Source organism: Podarcis gaigeae (assembly GCF_964106915.1).
Source record: "Podarcis gaigeae genome assembly, chromosome: 5".
In the NCBI taxonomy this organism is placed as follows: Eukaryota; Metazoa; Chordata; class Lepidosauria; order Squamata; family Lacertidae; genus Podarcis; species Podarcis gaigeae.
The window spans coordinates 56,860,353-56,874,340 of NC_139681.1; the positions used below are offsets into that span (position 1 = coordinate 56,860,353).

Consider the following 13,988-nt stretch of genomic DNA (forward strand, 5'->3'; position numbering starts at 1 on the left):
AAGCAACACCACAGCCTCAGGCTGTAAAGTACAAAGATAGTAATTCATCTTTCCAAACGAGTCAGGGTCACATACTCAGCAACTCTAAATGTCAATCAGTTTTTAATGTACTTTAAATGGCTCTTATTATTAATCCTTGAAGCACTGAATGTTAAACTTGCAGTCTGATTAAACTTTCCAGTCTGATCAAAATCAAAATGTGCCCTTTCATCATTTCCAAAATCTACCCTGCAGGGCCAGCCCAACACTCTGTATTCCTCAAATAATTTGAAGTGGGGGAAAGTATAGACATCAGCATATTTCTACTGTTGGGGGGGGAGAGATCATGATACCTTATTAACATGTTGGGATAAAATAGTAAAGGGAATTTGCTATTTTACAAAGATAGTATATATCAGAGAACTATTGCTCAACCAACTAGCTCAAAGCTAATAAGGCATCACTAATGAAGAAATTCAGTTGCTATAATACAGATACAATAGCAAAAATCAGGTATGTTAATACACAAGTCCAAGTACATTTTGGTGCAATAACCAGGAACATCTATGGTTCCCATAAAAGGTCTGGAAGTTATGTGGAAACAATGACTTAAATCATATCCTGAACAATTTTGGCATGGGCTCCCTCCATATAATACCACACTACTAACCTACCAGATTCAAGAAGGCTTTGTTTTACAATGGAATAAGGCCCTTACTACAGCTTTTCAGAGTAGTTCTCTCTCAAACACACCAGATCAGATCAAGGCAGGTTCCCATCTCCAATCGAAACAAATGTGTACAAATCATTATTTAGACAGACTTGCAGATTACTACAAAGAAACCTTTAATATAGTACCAGCATTTTCATAGCAACATACAGTCATACCTTGGTTTTCGAACAGCTTAGTTCTTGAACGTTTTGGCTCCCGAACGCCGCAAAGTGACTGTACCAGTTTGTGAACTATTTTTGGAAGCCAAACGTCCAGCAGGGCTTCCATAGCTTCCAATTGGCTGCAGTAGCTTCCTGCAGCCAATCAGAAGCTGTACTTTGGTTTCATTATTCAAACGGACTTCCAGAACGGATTCCGTTTGACTTCCAAGGTATGACCGTATTTCACTTCTACGCTACCACTAAAAGCAAGCCTATACATTTTTACTCAGAAATCAGTCATGCAGTGTTCAACGTGGCTTACATTCTTATAACCCTGTGATTTTATGCATGGCTGGTTGGGAATAAGCTATTGAGTTCATAAAATCATAGAATTGCAGAGTTGGAAGGTACCCCAAGGGTTACCTAGTCCAATCTCCTGCAATGAAGGTATCTCAACAAGTGGTTCCTCCATCCAGTCTGAAACCATATCAGACCGTGTTTAGCTTTGCAAATGCGCTAACAGTTTTATTGCTGCTGGCCATACTCTCAGGTAAATTGATATAGGATTGCAGCCTAAAAGCATCTACTACAACAGGGCTGGAAAACAAGCATTTGCTTTAGTTACATTTTAAATCATTCCATTTTGGGTTTTTCCATCATCGTCCTCTTGTTCTTGTTGCTTTTAGTGACATTGTAGAAATGGAAGCTTTTGCTATAAAAATGGGAAAGCCATAGTAAAAATAAATAGCTTCAGAATTCATAATTTATCATTCAATCTGCCCAAATGTACTGCTCAGAAGTTATAATTCAGGTGACCATAAAACATCCTAGGTTACCTTTTCATTTTCACCTTCTTTAGAAAATGGTTACCTAAAATACATAAAGATACAGCAGGCATGTAAACGGATTTAACCATTAAGGTCTCTCATTAATTTGTGTGAATCAAAATATTTCAGAACTTATAGTCAACTCAAACATGGGTTATTATTAAATGGAAAAACTAAGGCTTAGAACAAAATGTTAAGCGTGCTGATTAGATAGAATCATAGAATTGTAGAGTTGGAAGGGACTCTGAGGGTCATCTAGCTCAACTACATCATACAAGACAGATGGCCATCCAAACTCTGCTTTAAAGCCTCCAAGGAAGGAGAGTCCACCACCTGCTTAGGAAGTCTGTTCTACTGCTGAATAGCTCTTAGAAGAAGAAGAAGAGTTTGGATTTGATATCCCGCCTTTCACTCCCCTTCAGGAGTCTCAAAGCGGCTAACAACCTCCTTTCCCTTCCTCCCCCACAACAAACACTCTGTGAGGTGAGTGGGGCTGAGAGACTTCACAGAAGTGTGACTGGCCCAAGGTCACCCAGCAGCTGCATGTGGAGGAGCGGAGACACGAACCCGGTTCTCCAGATTATGTGACTGCCGCTCTTAACCACTACACCACACTGGCTTACTGTCAGAAAGTTATTTCAGAATCTCCTTTCTCATAACTCAAATCCATTGATTTGGATCCTAGCCTCTGGAGGAGAAAAGAAGCTTGCTCCATCACCCATGTGGCAGCCCCTTAGATATTTGAAGATGGCTACCATATCTTCTCTCAGTCTCCTCTTTACCGGGCTAAAGATACAGAGTTCCCTCAACCGTTCCTCATAAGGCTTGGTGCCTTTGATCATCTTTTTTGCCGCTGTTGACCCATGTTCAGGTAGTGGTCCACTAAGACCCGTAGATCCTTTTCACATGTACTACTGGCAAGCCAGGTGCCCCCCATATTATATTTGTGCAGCTGGTTCTTCCTGTCTAAGTGCAGAACCTTACACTTGTCCCTTTTGAATTTCATTTTCGTAGTTTGGGCCCAGTTCGCCAATCTGTTAAGGTTATCTAGAATCCCAATTCTGTCTTCAGCGGCATTGCCTACCCCTCCCAGTTTGGTGTCATCTGCAAATTGTATGAGCATCCCCTCAATACCTTCACCCAATTGGTTTATAAAAATGTTAAACAACAACAGGCCCAGGACAGAACTCTGTAGCACCCCCCTTGTCACTTTTTTCCAGGATGATAAGGAACCGTTAGTGAGCACTCTTTGGGTTCGGTCAGTCAACCAGCTACAAAATCACCTAACAGTTATCTTGTCCAGTCCACAGTTTCTGTTCAAAATTATCATGGGAGACTTTGTCAAAAGCCTTACTGAAATCAAGATAAGCTATGTCCACAGCATTCTCCTGATCCAACAAATTTGCAACTCTATAAAAAAAAATAAGATTTGTCTGCATGACTTGTTTTTGAGAAAACCACGCTGGGTTTTAGTAACCACAGCATCCTTTTCTAAGTGCTCACAGGCTGTTTCAATATCTGTTCTAGGAACTTTCCCGGTACTGATGTCAAGCTCACGGGTCAGTAGTTACCTGGGTCTTCTTTTTTCTCCCTTTTAGAAGATGGGGACAACATTTGCCCACCTCCAGTCTGCAGGGACCTCACTTGTTCTCCAAAAATTCTGAAGAAATTATAGATAGAGGCTCTGAGATTACACCCACAAGTTCCTTTAGTACCTTGGGAGCAGCTCATTTGACCCTGGAGATCTGAATTCATTTAAAATAACCAGGTGTTCCCTTACCACCTCTTTTCCTATCTTGGGCTTCAGCTTCCTCCCTTGCATCCTTTATTCTGTTATCACCAGGCTGGGCACTGCTTTACTTTTAGATGGAGACAGAAGCAAAGTAGATGTTGAGTGGTTCCATCTTCTCTCTGTCACTCAATAGCATTTCTCAATCTTCACACAAGGGACCTACTACTTGCCTGCTCTTTCTGTTGCTTCAAGCATAGAAACCTTTATTATTATTATTAACCTCTCCTGCAAGCCTTGCAAGATAGTGCTCTGTAATTTAACTAGCAGAGTTTACTGTCTACCAATCAGAAACTGAGTGCAAAAGTTCAGTCACAGTGCAGGAATTACCTTGAGAAAAGGTTAACACTAGCAGTAATCTGTTTGCCCAGCTGTATAACAAATGCAACTCTTAAAGATGGTTCACTGGGCCACAGATCACTAAATTTGATCTGTGGACTTTTAATCAATACAGTGGTACCTCAGGTTACATACGCTTCAGGTTACAGACTCTGCTAACCCAGAAATAATGCTTCAGGTTAAGTACTTTGCTTCAGGATGAGAAGAGAAATTGTGCTTCAGCGGCGTGGCAGCAGCAGGAGGTGCTTCAGGTTAAGTACAGTTTCAGGTTAAGTACGGACCTCCGGAACAAATTAAGTACTTAACCTGAGGTACCACTGTAATTTGTTTCTTTAGATTTCTAGACTGCTCCAACTTGAAGGCTCAGGGTGCTTAACAAAAAAATGAATGAATGAATGAAACAGAACAAGCACATCTTTTGCTATACCTTCCCAATATACCTGATGCTAAAGACAAGCTCAAACAGGTGGGTCGTTACAGTTTTTCCAAACGGTGCTCATGCTTGGTTAAGTCTGCAGTGAGGAGTTCCACAACTGATGGGTAATCATCAAAGATAAGCCTTTGTGCCCTTGCTTATTGAACTTGAGAAACAGATAATTAAAGTAAGAGAGTTTTCTAAGTGTTTTTTCTAATTATCGTAAGACTAAAGGAGCTATATTGTAGAATTCAGAAATCATAGAACTCATATGGTCCAAGCTGCCCATTAAGTGTTCATGATTAGAGTCAGCACTTACCATGTATGTACCAGTAGTAGGAAACACAGAGTGACTGTAAGTACCAATAATATTTTACAGTGTAGCCTTCACTGAAGGACCACTTCACGTTACGGGAGAATTATCATACAAAAGACACTTCTGTGCAAGACCTAATGGAAAACCTACACATTGATCATAATGTGACCTTATTGTACACGTTTTTAGTCCAAATTCACAGGGTGTGAAAGTGGGAGAACACATTCCAATTGCAGCTTCTCAGTATGTGTATAAGGAGTGAAAAGCACCAATCTAGACCACATGTTATAATCTTCATCCAGCCTTTATATTGATTCCCACACAAATGTCTTCCAGGTAAGAATCTTGTAACATGTGACAACTTTAGTTAAAAATTAATTCTTAACTATCTATAAATAATACTTCACTTAGCTTTAAACACAGAACTCAGTTTTAGAGTTATTCAAAGGCTCAGTTTGCACGTAATACTAAGCCAACCATGGCTAAGCATGAATGTGCAACCATGCAGCTATTCACCAAAAAAATCACAGCTGCTTCACTCTTCCCCAGATTCTCCTGTTGCCACAGTACCCAGAGCTAAGCCATAGCTCCTAGTGTTACAACAAATATGAACTTGTCATACGTCTCTCTCAGACAAACCATGAATGGTAAGCCAAGAACACTGCTACAAATCTTGTGATCCATTATCTTGTGCTTACATATTTGTACATGCTCTTTTTTACACAAACACGTGACTTTGGCCCATAAAACTACTTTTGTGTCATGAGAGACACTTTTTCAGAAAAGTAAGATGTACATATAAAAAAACAAAGTGTGGACACATAAAATATACCGTATGTAACAAGGTAAGTAAAAACGATGCATAGAGGAGGGAGCAAGGATTCCATATCATATGGTTATACACATTGTCTGCTGAAAAAATGTTAAATCACCTCTTTAGTAATATAATAATACTCAACAAAGTGTGCAGACTCAAAAATGAATAGGGCAGTAGATGAAGCCCTATTATTACCAGGGGGGAAGTGAGGACGAAAGAAACTGTTTGCTATTCTACAATTGCACCATGCAAGCATCAAATTTGTTTTGAGTAATATTCAACATCCCAAGAATCTCTGTTCTCATTTCTTTAAAAAAAAAATTAAAAAAAATCCAGCCCTTAAAGCTCCTTTTTGCATTCATCTTCCCCACTCCCATCACCAACCACCACCATCCCACCTTTTTTGAATTCCTCAAGCATGGCGTCAAGCTTGGTGTCATTGAAGACAAAGTGCAGCGGGTGGTTATAGAAACGGGTTATGGTCTTGAGCGGAGTGCAGTCATCAGGATCCACAAAGGCCAAGTCCTTGACAAAAAGGAGGTCCACAATGTTGGAGCGTTCCCCTTCGAATACAGGAATACGGGTATAACCACTTTCCATGATTTCAGACATAGTGTTGAAATCGAGCACAGCCTCAGCAGTAATCATGAAGCAGTCCCGTAGTGGAGTCATTACATCCTCCACTGTCTTTGTGCGCAGTTCCAGCGCCCCTTGAATTATATTCAGCTCCTCCTTAACTAGGTCATTGTAGGGGTCAGTAACCCTCAACATTTCAAGTAGTTTCTCACGGTTGTAGACAGTACCTATCTCCTGCCCTAAGACACAGTCTAGAAGCTTGCTGACTGGGTAAGAGGCCGGGAAGGTCATCATCATGAAAAACTTGGTGAGGAAGATGGTGTTGGCGCCTACGGCAAGGCCGTGCCGGGAACAAATAGCTTGCGGCACAATCTCACCGAAGATGACGATACCGATAGTGGAGGCTACCACGGCCACCAGTCCAGAACCAGCAATATCATCGAGCAGGATGGTCAAAGTGGTGTTGACCAATACATTGCCCAACAGCAGGGAGCAGAGCAAGTAATTCCCCTGGCGGCGCACAGGCTCTATACGCTTAGCATAATTCTTCTCTTTTTCTGTCCCACAGTTCTGCACAATGCGCAACTCCATAGGGTCGAGGGCCATAAGTCCCAGGTTGAGTCCACTGAACATGCCAGAGAGGCACAGTAAGAGGGAGATGAAGATCACCTGAAGCCAGAAGGGCAACAAGAATTTCTTCTCCTCTCCCACAATCATCCTGGTATCCTCACCATCATGGTAGATCCAGGTGGTCTCGGTCCACGGGCCGCCATCGGGGCCAATGATGCTCCCTCCCCCACCGCTGCCCCCGGCCGAGCTCCCTGGCCCCCCCAGGATAGCCGGGGAGGACACGGAGGTGCACAGGTAATAGCACTTGCTCTTCTCCGTTTTTCGCAACGGCTTGATATCGATCTCGATGACCCCCGAGGTGCGGCGGTTGAGGGTGATGTGCGGCCGGATGATGATGTCCGAGGTGCGGATGCCGCAGCGTTGCGGGGCCGGGGAGGAAGAGCCCACGGGGGCCGGGCCGTCCTCTTGCTCCGCCGGCGGCCGCCTGCCTTCGCCATCCCTCCACCGGACATGCTCGGTGAAGGCGATGCGGGACCAGGTCTCGTTGTTGATGTTCTGCCCGTAGACCCGCAGCTTGACCCGGCTCCTCTCGCTCACTCGCAGCACGCCCTTCTCCATGAACGACACGTCGTTCGTGTCCTCCAGCCGCAGCCCGATGATCACCGTCTCCTCAGAGTCGGAGGCGCCGGGCAGTAAAGAGGCTGCGGCGGCGGCTGAAGCGGAGGCGGCGCGCGGCGGCTGCTCTCCCAGGCAGCGGCTGAGGAGGATGCCCAGCAGCAGCGGCAGCAGCAGCGGCGACCGCAGCGCGACCCGCGTCTCCCTCTCGCCGCCTCCCCCCGGCCCGGCCAGGAGCCAGGCGGCAGCCGCGGGCAGCGGCGCGGCCATATTCCCACGGCCACAGTAGTACTACCACGGCCACAGTGAGCGGGGCAGCTCCATCGCGACGACGCTCAACAGCCACGACCAGCTGCGAATCCCTCGAGGGATGCCAAGCGACTGCCGGGCCTCGGCCAGGAGCTACTCCAACCCCTACCCCTGAGGGGGACGGGGGGAGGGGGCGCGGAGCCCGCGCGTGCGCATCAGCCAATCAGGTGAGTACAAGCGGGGCGACGAGCTGGAGTAGGGAGGGGAAGAAAAATCAACAGTCCAATCGCAGAGCGCGCATGCGATAGGGGAGCGGGGGGGGGGGCGAAAGCCAGCGAGCCGGCCGGCGGCCGCCTGCCTGCGCACACGAGCCACAGTGGGAGGAGGAGAGCTTCGCTCGGCTTACGGGACAGGGAAGGAGGCCTGAGGCGCGTGTTGCAGGGAATGAACGAGGCGAGCGAGACTCCGGTTTCGCGCTCCGTCCGCATCCAGTAACTCTTATTACGGCCGCGAAAGGGGGGGGCGGGTTCGTTCGCGGTGCGCCCCGCCCCCTTTCCCCAAATTAAAGAAGCGCATGACTGCTGTGTGTATGTGTGTGAGCGCAAGCCGGGCTGAACGACGAGCCAATGGGAAGGGAGGAGAGCGGCGATTGGTGGGAAGGGTGGCCAATAGAGGCGAGAGCTTCGTGCCGGCTCCTCTTGAGATCTTAAGCGCGAAACTGCTCGTGCGTGAAGGATGCGCTCCTTCCCTCAGGTGCGCCCTCCTCGACCTCGCTGTCACAGGCACGTTTCCCCTGCCGGCGTTTTCTTTTGTTGTGCGCATTTACCGCCTTTGACGGTTTTTCCTCTTTCAAGGCTGTTGTCCCTGTCGGGCTATCAAAACTCCTAAAAATTTCACATTCATAGGTTGCAGAGACAATGGGTCTGTGAAACCCTGCTCTCCCAATTATCCATGTAATAAATGTCTTCATCATTGCATTTATATCCCACCATTTTCTCCAAGGAGCTCGAGGTGGCTTGCATTATGGTTCTCCCCCTCCTCATTTAATCCCCCACAAGACCCCTGTGAAGTAGGCTAGGGCTGAGAGTGACTGGCTCAATATGCAGAACAGTAATACTGATATTAAAGTCTTAAAAGCAAAACATTTCAGATCCCTAAACATTTTGCTTTAGAGTTTTATATGTCTGTTTTGTTAGTCACTGCAATAAATATATTGCTTCAGCGATTAATTGCATCCTTCTGGGATCCATACTGTTGCTTGATACCTTGGCTTAAAAATAGGTAGAAATGTATAGTTAAAGACACCTAGTTTACTAGGATAGTCTAAAACGGGACATTTTCACACACAAAGGGCACAAAGTTTACAGTATTATGGAAGCCAACACTCCAACACAGAGCAAACAAAACTGCACATGGAATGGAATATATATATATTCATTTGATTTTTAAACTGAGTGATTTTATGCCAGGGCAGTTTACAAACAAAAAGAGCTACATATTATAACTATAACACAGAACACAACAGTTTAAAGCTTGTCTAAAATACTACCATATTATGTAGCAAACAGACATTCATCAGATTGCAGCTAGCCTTAAAGAAACACACTTTCCCTAGGGAACATCTTCAGCTGTGCTGGAAACCAAATAAGAACAGCAGCAAGAAATACCTGAAAGCAAATCTCATAGTTGAGGGTGTGACTGTCCCAGACAGGGTGGTATAAGGAAACTATTTGGATCCTATGTCATTTAAGGCTTTGTATGTTAACATCAACACATAGAACTGGGCTCAGTAGAATACGAGCAACTGGTGCAGCTCCTGAAGAACCAGTATTATGTGACAGATAGGTAGCCGTGTTGGTCTGCCATAGTCAAAACAAAAAAAATTCCTTCCAGTAGCACCTTAAAGACCAACTAAGTTAGTTCTTGGTATGAGCTTTCGTGTGCATGCACACTTCTTCAGATACACTGAAACAGAAGTTACCAGACCCTTCTATATAGTGAGAAGGTGGGGAGGGGTATTACTCAGAAGGGTGGTAGGAATGGGTGATTGGCAGATAGCTGTGATGAGCCTGTTGACGACTCTTAATGACTGCAATAGGTCTTACAGGAAAAAGCAAGGGGTGAGAAGGTGAAAAATGGCTTCTCACTATACAGAAGCGCCTGGTAGCTTCTGTTTCAGTGTATCTGAAGAAGTGTGCATGCACACGAAAGCTCATACCAGTATTATGTGGTTTCAATGAGCTGTACTGCTTAGCATTTAGCACTTTAACAACTGAATTCCGCAAAAGTTGTAGCTTCCAAACCATTTTCCAGAGGGCTAGCATCTTTCCAGAAGCACAGAGGTGAAAAATGTGGCCCTCCAGATGTTGTTGGTCTCCCAACTCCTGACAGTCTCAGCCAACATGGAAATGCTTTGGGGTGATGGGAGATGTAGTCCAATGACATCTGGTGGGCTAAAGATTGCAGTCAAGATCTATCAGGCCTGTTGGAGGCAACTGTGCCATTTATTTCCGTGGGGAGTAGATTATATCATTGCACATTCCTATTTCAGATCTATATACACTTATAGCCCAACTATTTTGACATAGAAATGCCCCATTGTCTTCACTGATAAATAGGCTTAGCACTGCCTAGTAAGTCTGTTTTTATTTTCTTTATTTGTATATTAAACATTTATGTAGCACCTTCCATTCCAATCTTTTGGCAGTTTACAAACTTATATGGTATGATATATACTGCCATATACACTGCCCCTCTATACATTTAGCCACAGAAATGTACTTGTATGGAGCTTAATATTGTTTTTCCCTGTGGTTTAGATCAGATACTTTACCTCTTCAGTCTTCTTTTTATTGCAGTGCAGCTCCCTCTGGTGCCAAAATCAAACACCAAACTAATTACAAGACAATCCTATATTTGTCTGCTCAAAAGGAAGTACCACCAAGATATGTGGGATTTACTCCCAGATAAGTGGGTATAGGAAAGATAAGTAAAGTTGTACAAACATGTACACCAAGGATGGCTAACCAGTGGACCTCCAGATGGCCATATTCGATTAGCCCCAGCCAGCACAGCCAATTGAAAAGGATAATGGGACCTGAAGTCCAGCAAAATCTGGCAGGCCACTGGTTTGTCGTTCCTGATTCACTCTCAGCTCTTTTTGCTTTGCCAGCCATATAAAAACATTCTCTAAGTGGGTCATGTAACCTGCGTTTGCAAGGCATTTGTAACAGGTATGTTATGTTAAAGTTGGATTTTATGGTGTTTTTGTATTTAGATTTTCTATCTTGACCAGGATCAGGGCAGTTGGCTGTCCCATAATCTTTTGCCTAGTGCCTCTAGCATTGAATGCCTTAGTTGTACACACCCCACTCCTCTGAGCAGTGAGAATTTCCCTTTCAGTTTTTGTTTTCTTTGGGTGTGGGAGGGGCCACTGGACACTTTTGCAGCATTTGTAGTCACAAAATTAGACAGCACAGGGATTGGAGGCTTACACTTGAATAGTGGGGGGCAGGAGCTGTAACTGGGGAGATACCGTGGTGATAATTTCTTAAAGCAGGTGGTCTGGCATCACTCCTCAGACTCTCCTTTCCACTATAGGCGGTATGAGGAAGGGGAAATGTTTGGAACATCAACTCAATTTAAAACAATGCTCTCATGAATCAGATCTGAGTGATAAACACCTCAATCAGTTTCACTATGCTCATCAGCTCTATCCATCTGTCATGTATGAGTTTAGCCAGTGTGGTGTAGTGGTTAAGAGCGGTAGACTCATAATCTGGTGAACCGGGTTGGCGTCTCCGCTCCTCCATATGTAGCTGCTGGGTGCTAGTCACACTTCTCTGAAGTCTCTCAGCTCCACTCACCTCACAGAGTGTTTATTGTAGGGGAGGAAGGGAAAGGAGAATGTTAGCTGCTTTGGGACACCTTAGGGTAGTGATAAAGCGGGATATCAGATCCAAACTCTTCTTCTTCTTCTTATCTTATTCCGTCTAGTTCCACTCCATTTCCTTCCTTCCATCCATCCATCCATCCATCCATCCATCCATCCATCCTCCGAATTATAGAATTGTAGAGTTGGAAGGGACCACAAGGGCCATCTAGTCCAACTCCTGCAGAATCTTTTGCTATCCCAACAGTTGTTCATTTGTTCGTTCCTTCCAAGACTGAAGAGGGTTAAGCTGCTCTCTTGATACACAACTGTGCAAACAAGCCCTTGGTTTCAAAATGCAATCAGACTGGTTTACTGCTTGGTGCTTTTTAAGAACAGAACAGTACTAAAAATATGGAGCACCTTTGTTGCTTTCTTATCCGAGTTTTTATGAGGCCCTACAATAAAGCAATTAAAAATTAACCTGACAGGCTTCAGTCTCAATGGCTTCCTGCTGTATATATGGCCCCCTGCTCCGGATTTGACATTTATTTATTTTTCTTGCTTGCTGGGGAATTGGACATTTAATATTGATAAGGTCAATTCACTTAACAGCAACTTCTTAGCATATGGCAACCCCAGGGTTCTAACCAGATCAAAACAGCATCTTAAAAGCAATATGCAAAGAATTACCATAAATAATACTTGCTGTTTTATCTCCCAGTAAGAGGCCATGAAAGCCATCATTTGTTTTCTAAAGGTAGCATTTGGCTTAATTAATGTACAAATTGGAGGAAGCTACAGATTTAGGTGCTAAATCTGAAAAGGCTTTAAACAGGGGTGGTGGGGAGTAAGGAAGAGCAGCCAGTGGCCTTCTATAAGATGTTGAACTCCAATTCCTATCAGCCCTAGCCAGAATGACACATGGACAGGCATTCTGGGAACTGTAGTCCAGCAACATCTGCGGGGCCACAGGTTTGCCACCCAATTTAAAAGATGGCCAAGATGCTCTGGCCAAGAAAACACCTAATTCTAGGGTTAGCTGAAATATGGATGGATTTTCTATAAACATAGTTTCAGAGTGAATATAATTCTTCATAATTCATAGTTAAACATAAATTTTCAATTTTTAGTGTTATAATGCAACTTTATTAATCTACCATTCTTAAAGGGAGAAGAATAGCCTTCCAGAGCGGGCTGTTCAAACATGCTTCACATCCGGGTTTTTCGAACATCAGTGAAGCAACATAAGAATGCTAGGATTTCCCTTGCTGGATCAGGTTAAAGGTCCACGAGACAACAGTGAACAGCCACTTGCTGTATGAAAGCTCACAAGAAAGGCATAATGGAGCAATCTGTCCCTGGCTTCTCCAAACCATCTTGTACAGTACTCATATCCTCTATCCAGTCATGTGGTAGCCATGCAAAAGACCTTCCAATAAAGTGCCTCTCTAGCCCCTCAAATACCAACATGTGTGTCAGATATTCCCTGCCTCCAAGAATGCACAATCCACATTATTCTGAGAGCCCCGCCCCCCGGGGTTGCGGGGAGGTTGATGTGAGTAAATTTCCCATTTGATCCCTGCTAATTCCAATCCATAATATCAAACTGCTGTTCCAAACATATAATTCAAATCTGTCACATAAATTTAAGCAGCATTACTGATTTCTGGAATTGTTAGATGCTGTTACTCGATTTGTAATTCTCAGTTTAGGAATAAATCATTCACAGGCTACAAGTTATGGGTTCAAGGGCTATGTAAGATTTTTTTTTTTTTTAGAATGCAGCTTTACTACCAAAGCAGCAGGAACAACTGCTTCAATTTCATTGAAGGGCCAAAGAGCAAAGTATTGTGAACCTGTTCAGATGTTTGGAGATACCACAAGATTTCTTACCCAGCAGTTTGTAATCTGTTGTTGCTAACCTGTTTGGTTGCTTCCTTCCCCCTCTTGCAATCTCTCAATCTTTTGCTGCTCTCAGGCCAATTGTGAAAAACATGCAACTCACTTCAAAGCAAAGCTGTCACAAAAGTTAACTAAGCTGCCAGTTTCCACAGTAGCAATGAGTTTACAGGTCTCAATCAATGTATGTCAGCCCAATATATGAGGGAATCAGGCTTAGGCTGTGTTTACCGTGCATTCCAGGCATTTCCAGTGCTGGGTTTTCAGTCCCGATTCACACTATGCTATCCAAAATATGCATATATACCCTGCACTTTGTCATAAAATACTACTGTCTGATGCATTGTTCCTCAAACCAGCTTCATGAGTCCTTAAGCTGTTCTTATTTTGTCTCTAAGTTAAAGGTAAAGGGACCCCTGACCATTAGGTCCAGTCGTGACCGGCTCTGGGGTTGCGGCGCTCACCTCGCTTTATTGGCCGAGGGAGCCGGCATACAGCTTCCAGGTCATGTGGCCAGCATGACTAAGCCACTTCTGGTGAACCAGAGCAGCACACAGAAATGGTGTTTACCTTCCCGCCGGAGCCGTACCTATTTATCTACTTGCACTTTGACGTGCTTTCGAACTGCTAGGTTGGCAGGAGCGGGGACCAAGCAGCGGAAGCTCACCCCGTTGCAGGGATTCGAACCGCTGACCTTCTGATCAGCAAGTCCTAGGCTCAGTGGTTTAACCCACAGTGCCACCCACATCCATTTTGTCTCTAGCCAAGGTGTAAAGATAACCCTGCCCCGTTAGCACCCCTTGATGTGCACAGAAACGAATCTGACACTAATGAAGCCTGGTTGATGTAC

At 44.4% G+C, this 13,988-nt stretch overlaps 1 protein-coding gene and 1 long non-coding RNA gene across 2 annotated transcripts in view; one reads left to right on the plus strand and one right to left on the minus strand.

Annotated features, from left to right (window-relative positions):
• The window catches only part of CNNM2 (cyclin and CBS domain divalent metal cation transport mediator 2), a 111,424-nt gene extending 103,828 nt beyond the window's left edge, over positions 1 to 7,596 (minus strand). Inside the window, 3 exon segments of the mRNA XM_083737944.1 lie at positions 5,754 to 7,398; positions 7,400 to 7,549; positions 7,552 to 7,596. Of these exon segments, the coding sequence (XP_083594070.1) occupies positions 5,754 to 7,398; positions 7,400 to 7,549; positions 7,552 to 7,581 (1,825 nt within the window). The 5' untranslated portion in view covers positions 7,582 to 7,596.
• Positions 1 to 13,988, plus strand: part of LOC310844222 — a 399,653-nt gene that overhangs the window by 166,346 nt on the left and 219,319 nt on the right. The window lies entirely within an intron of this gene.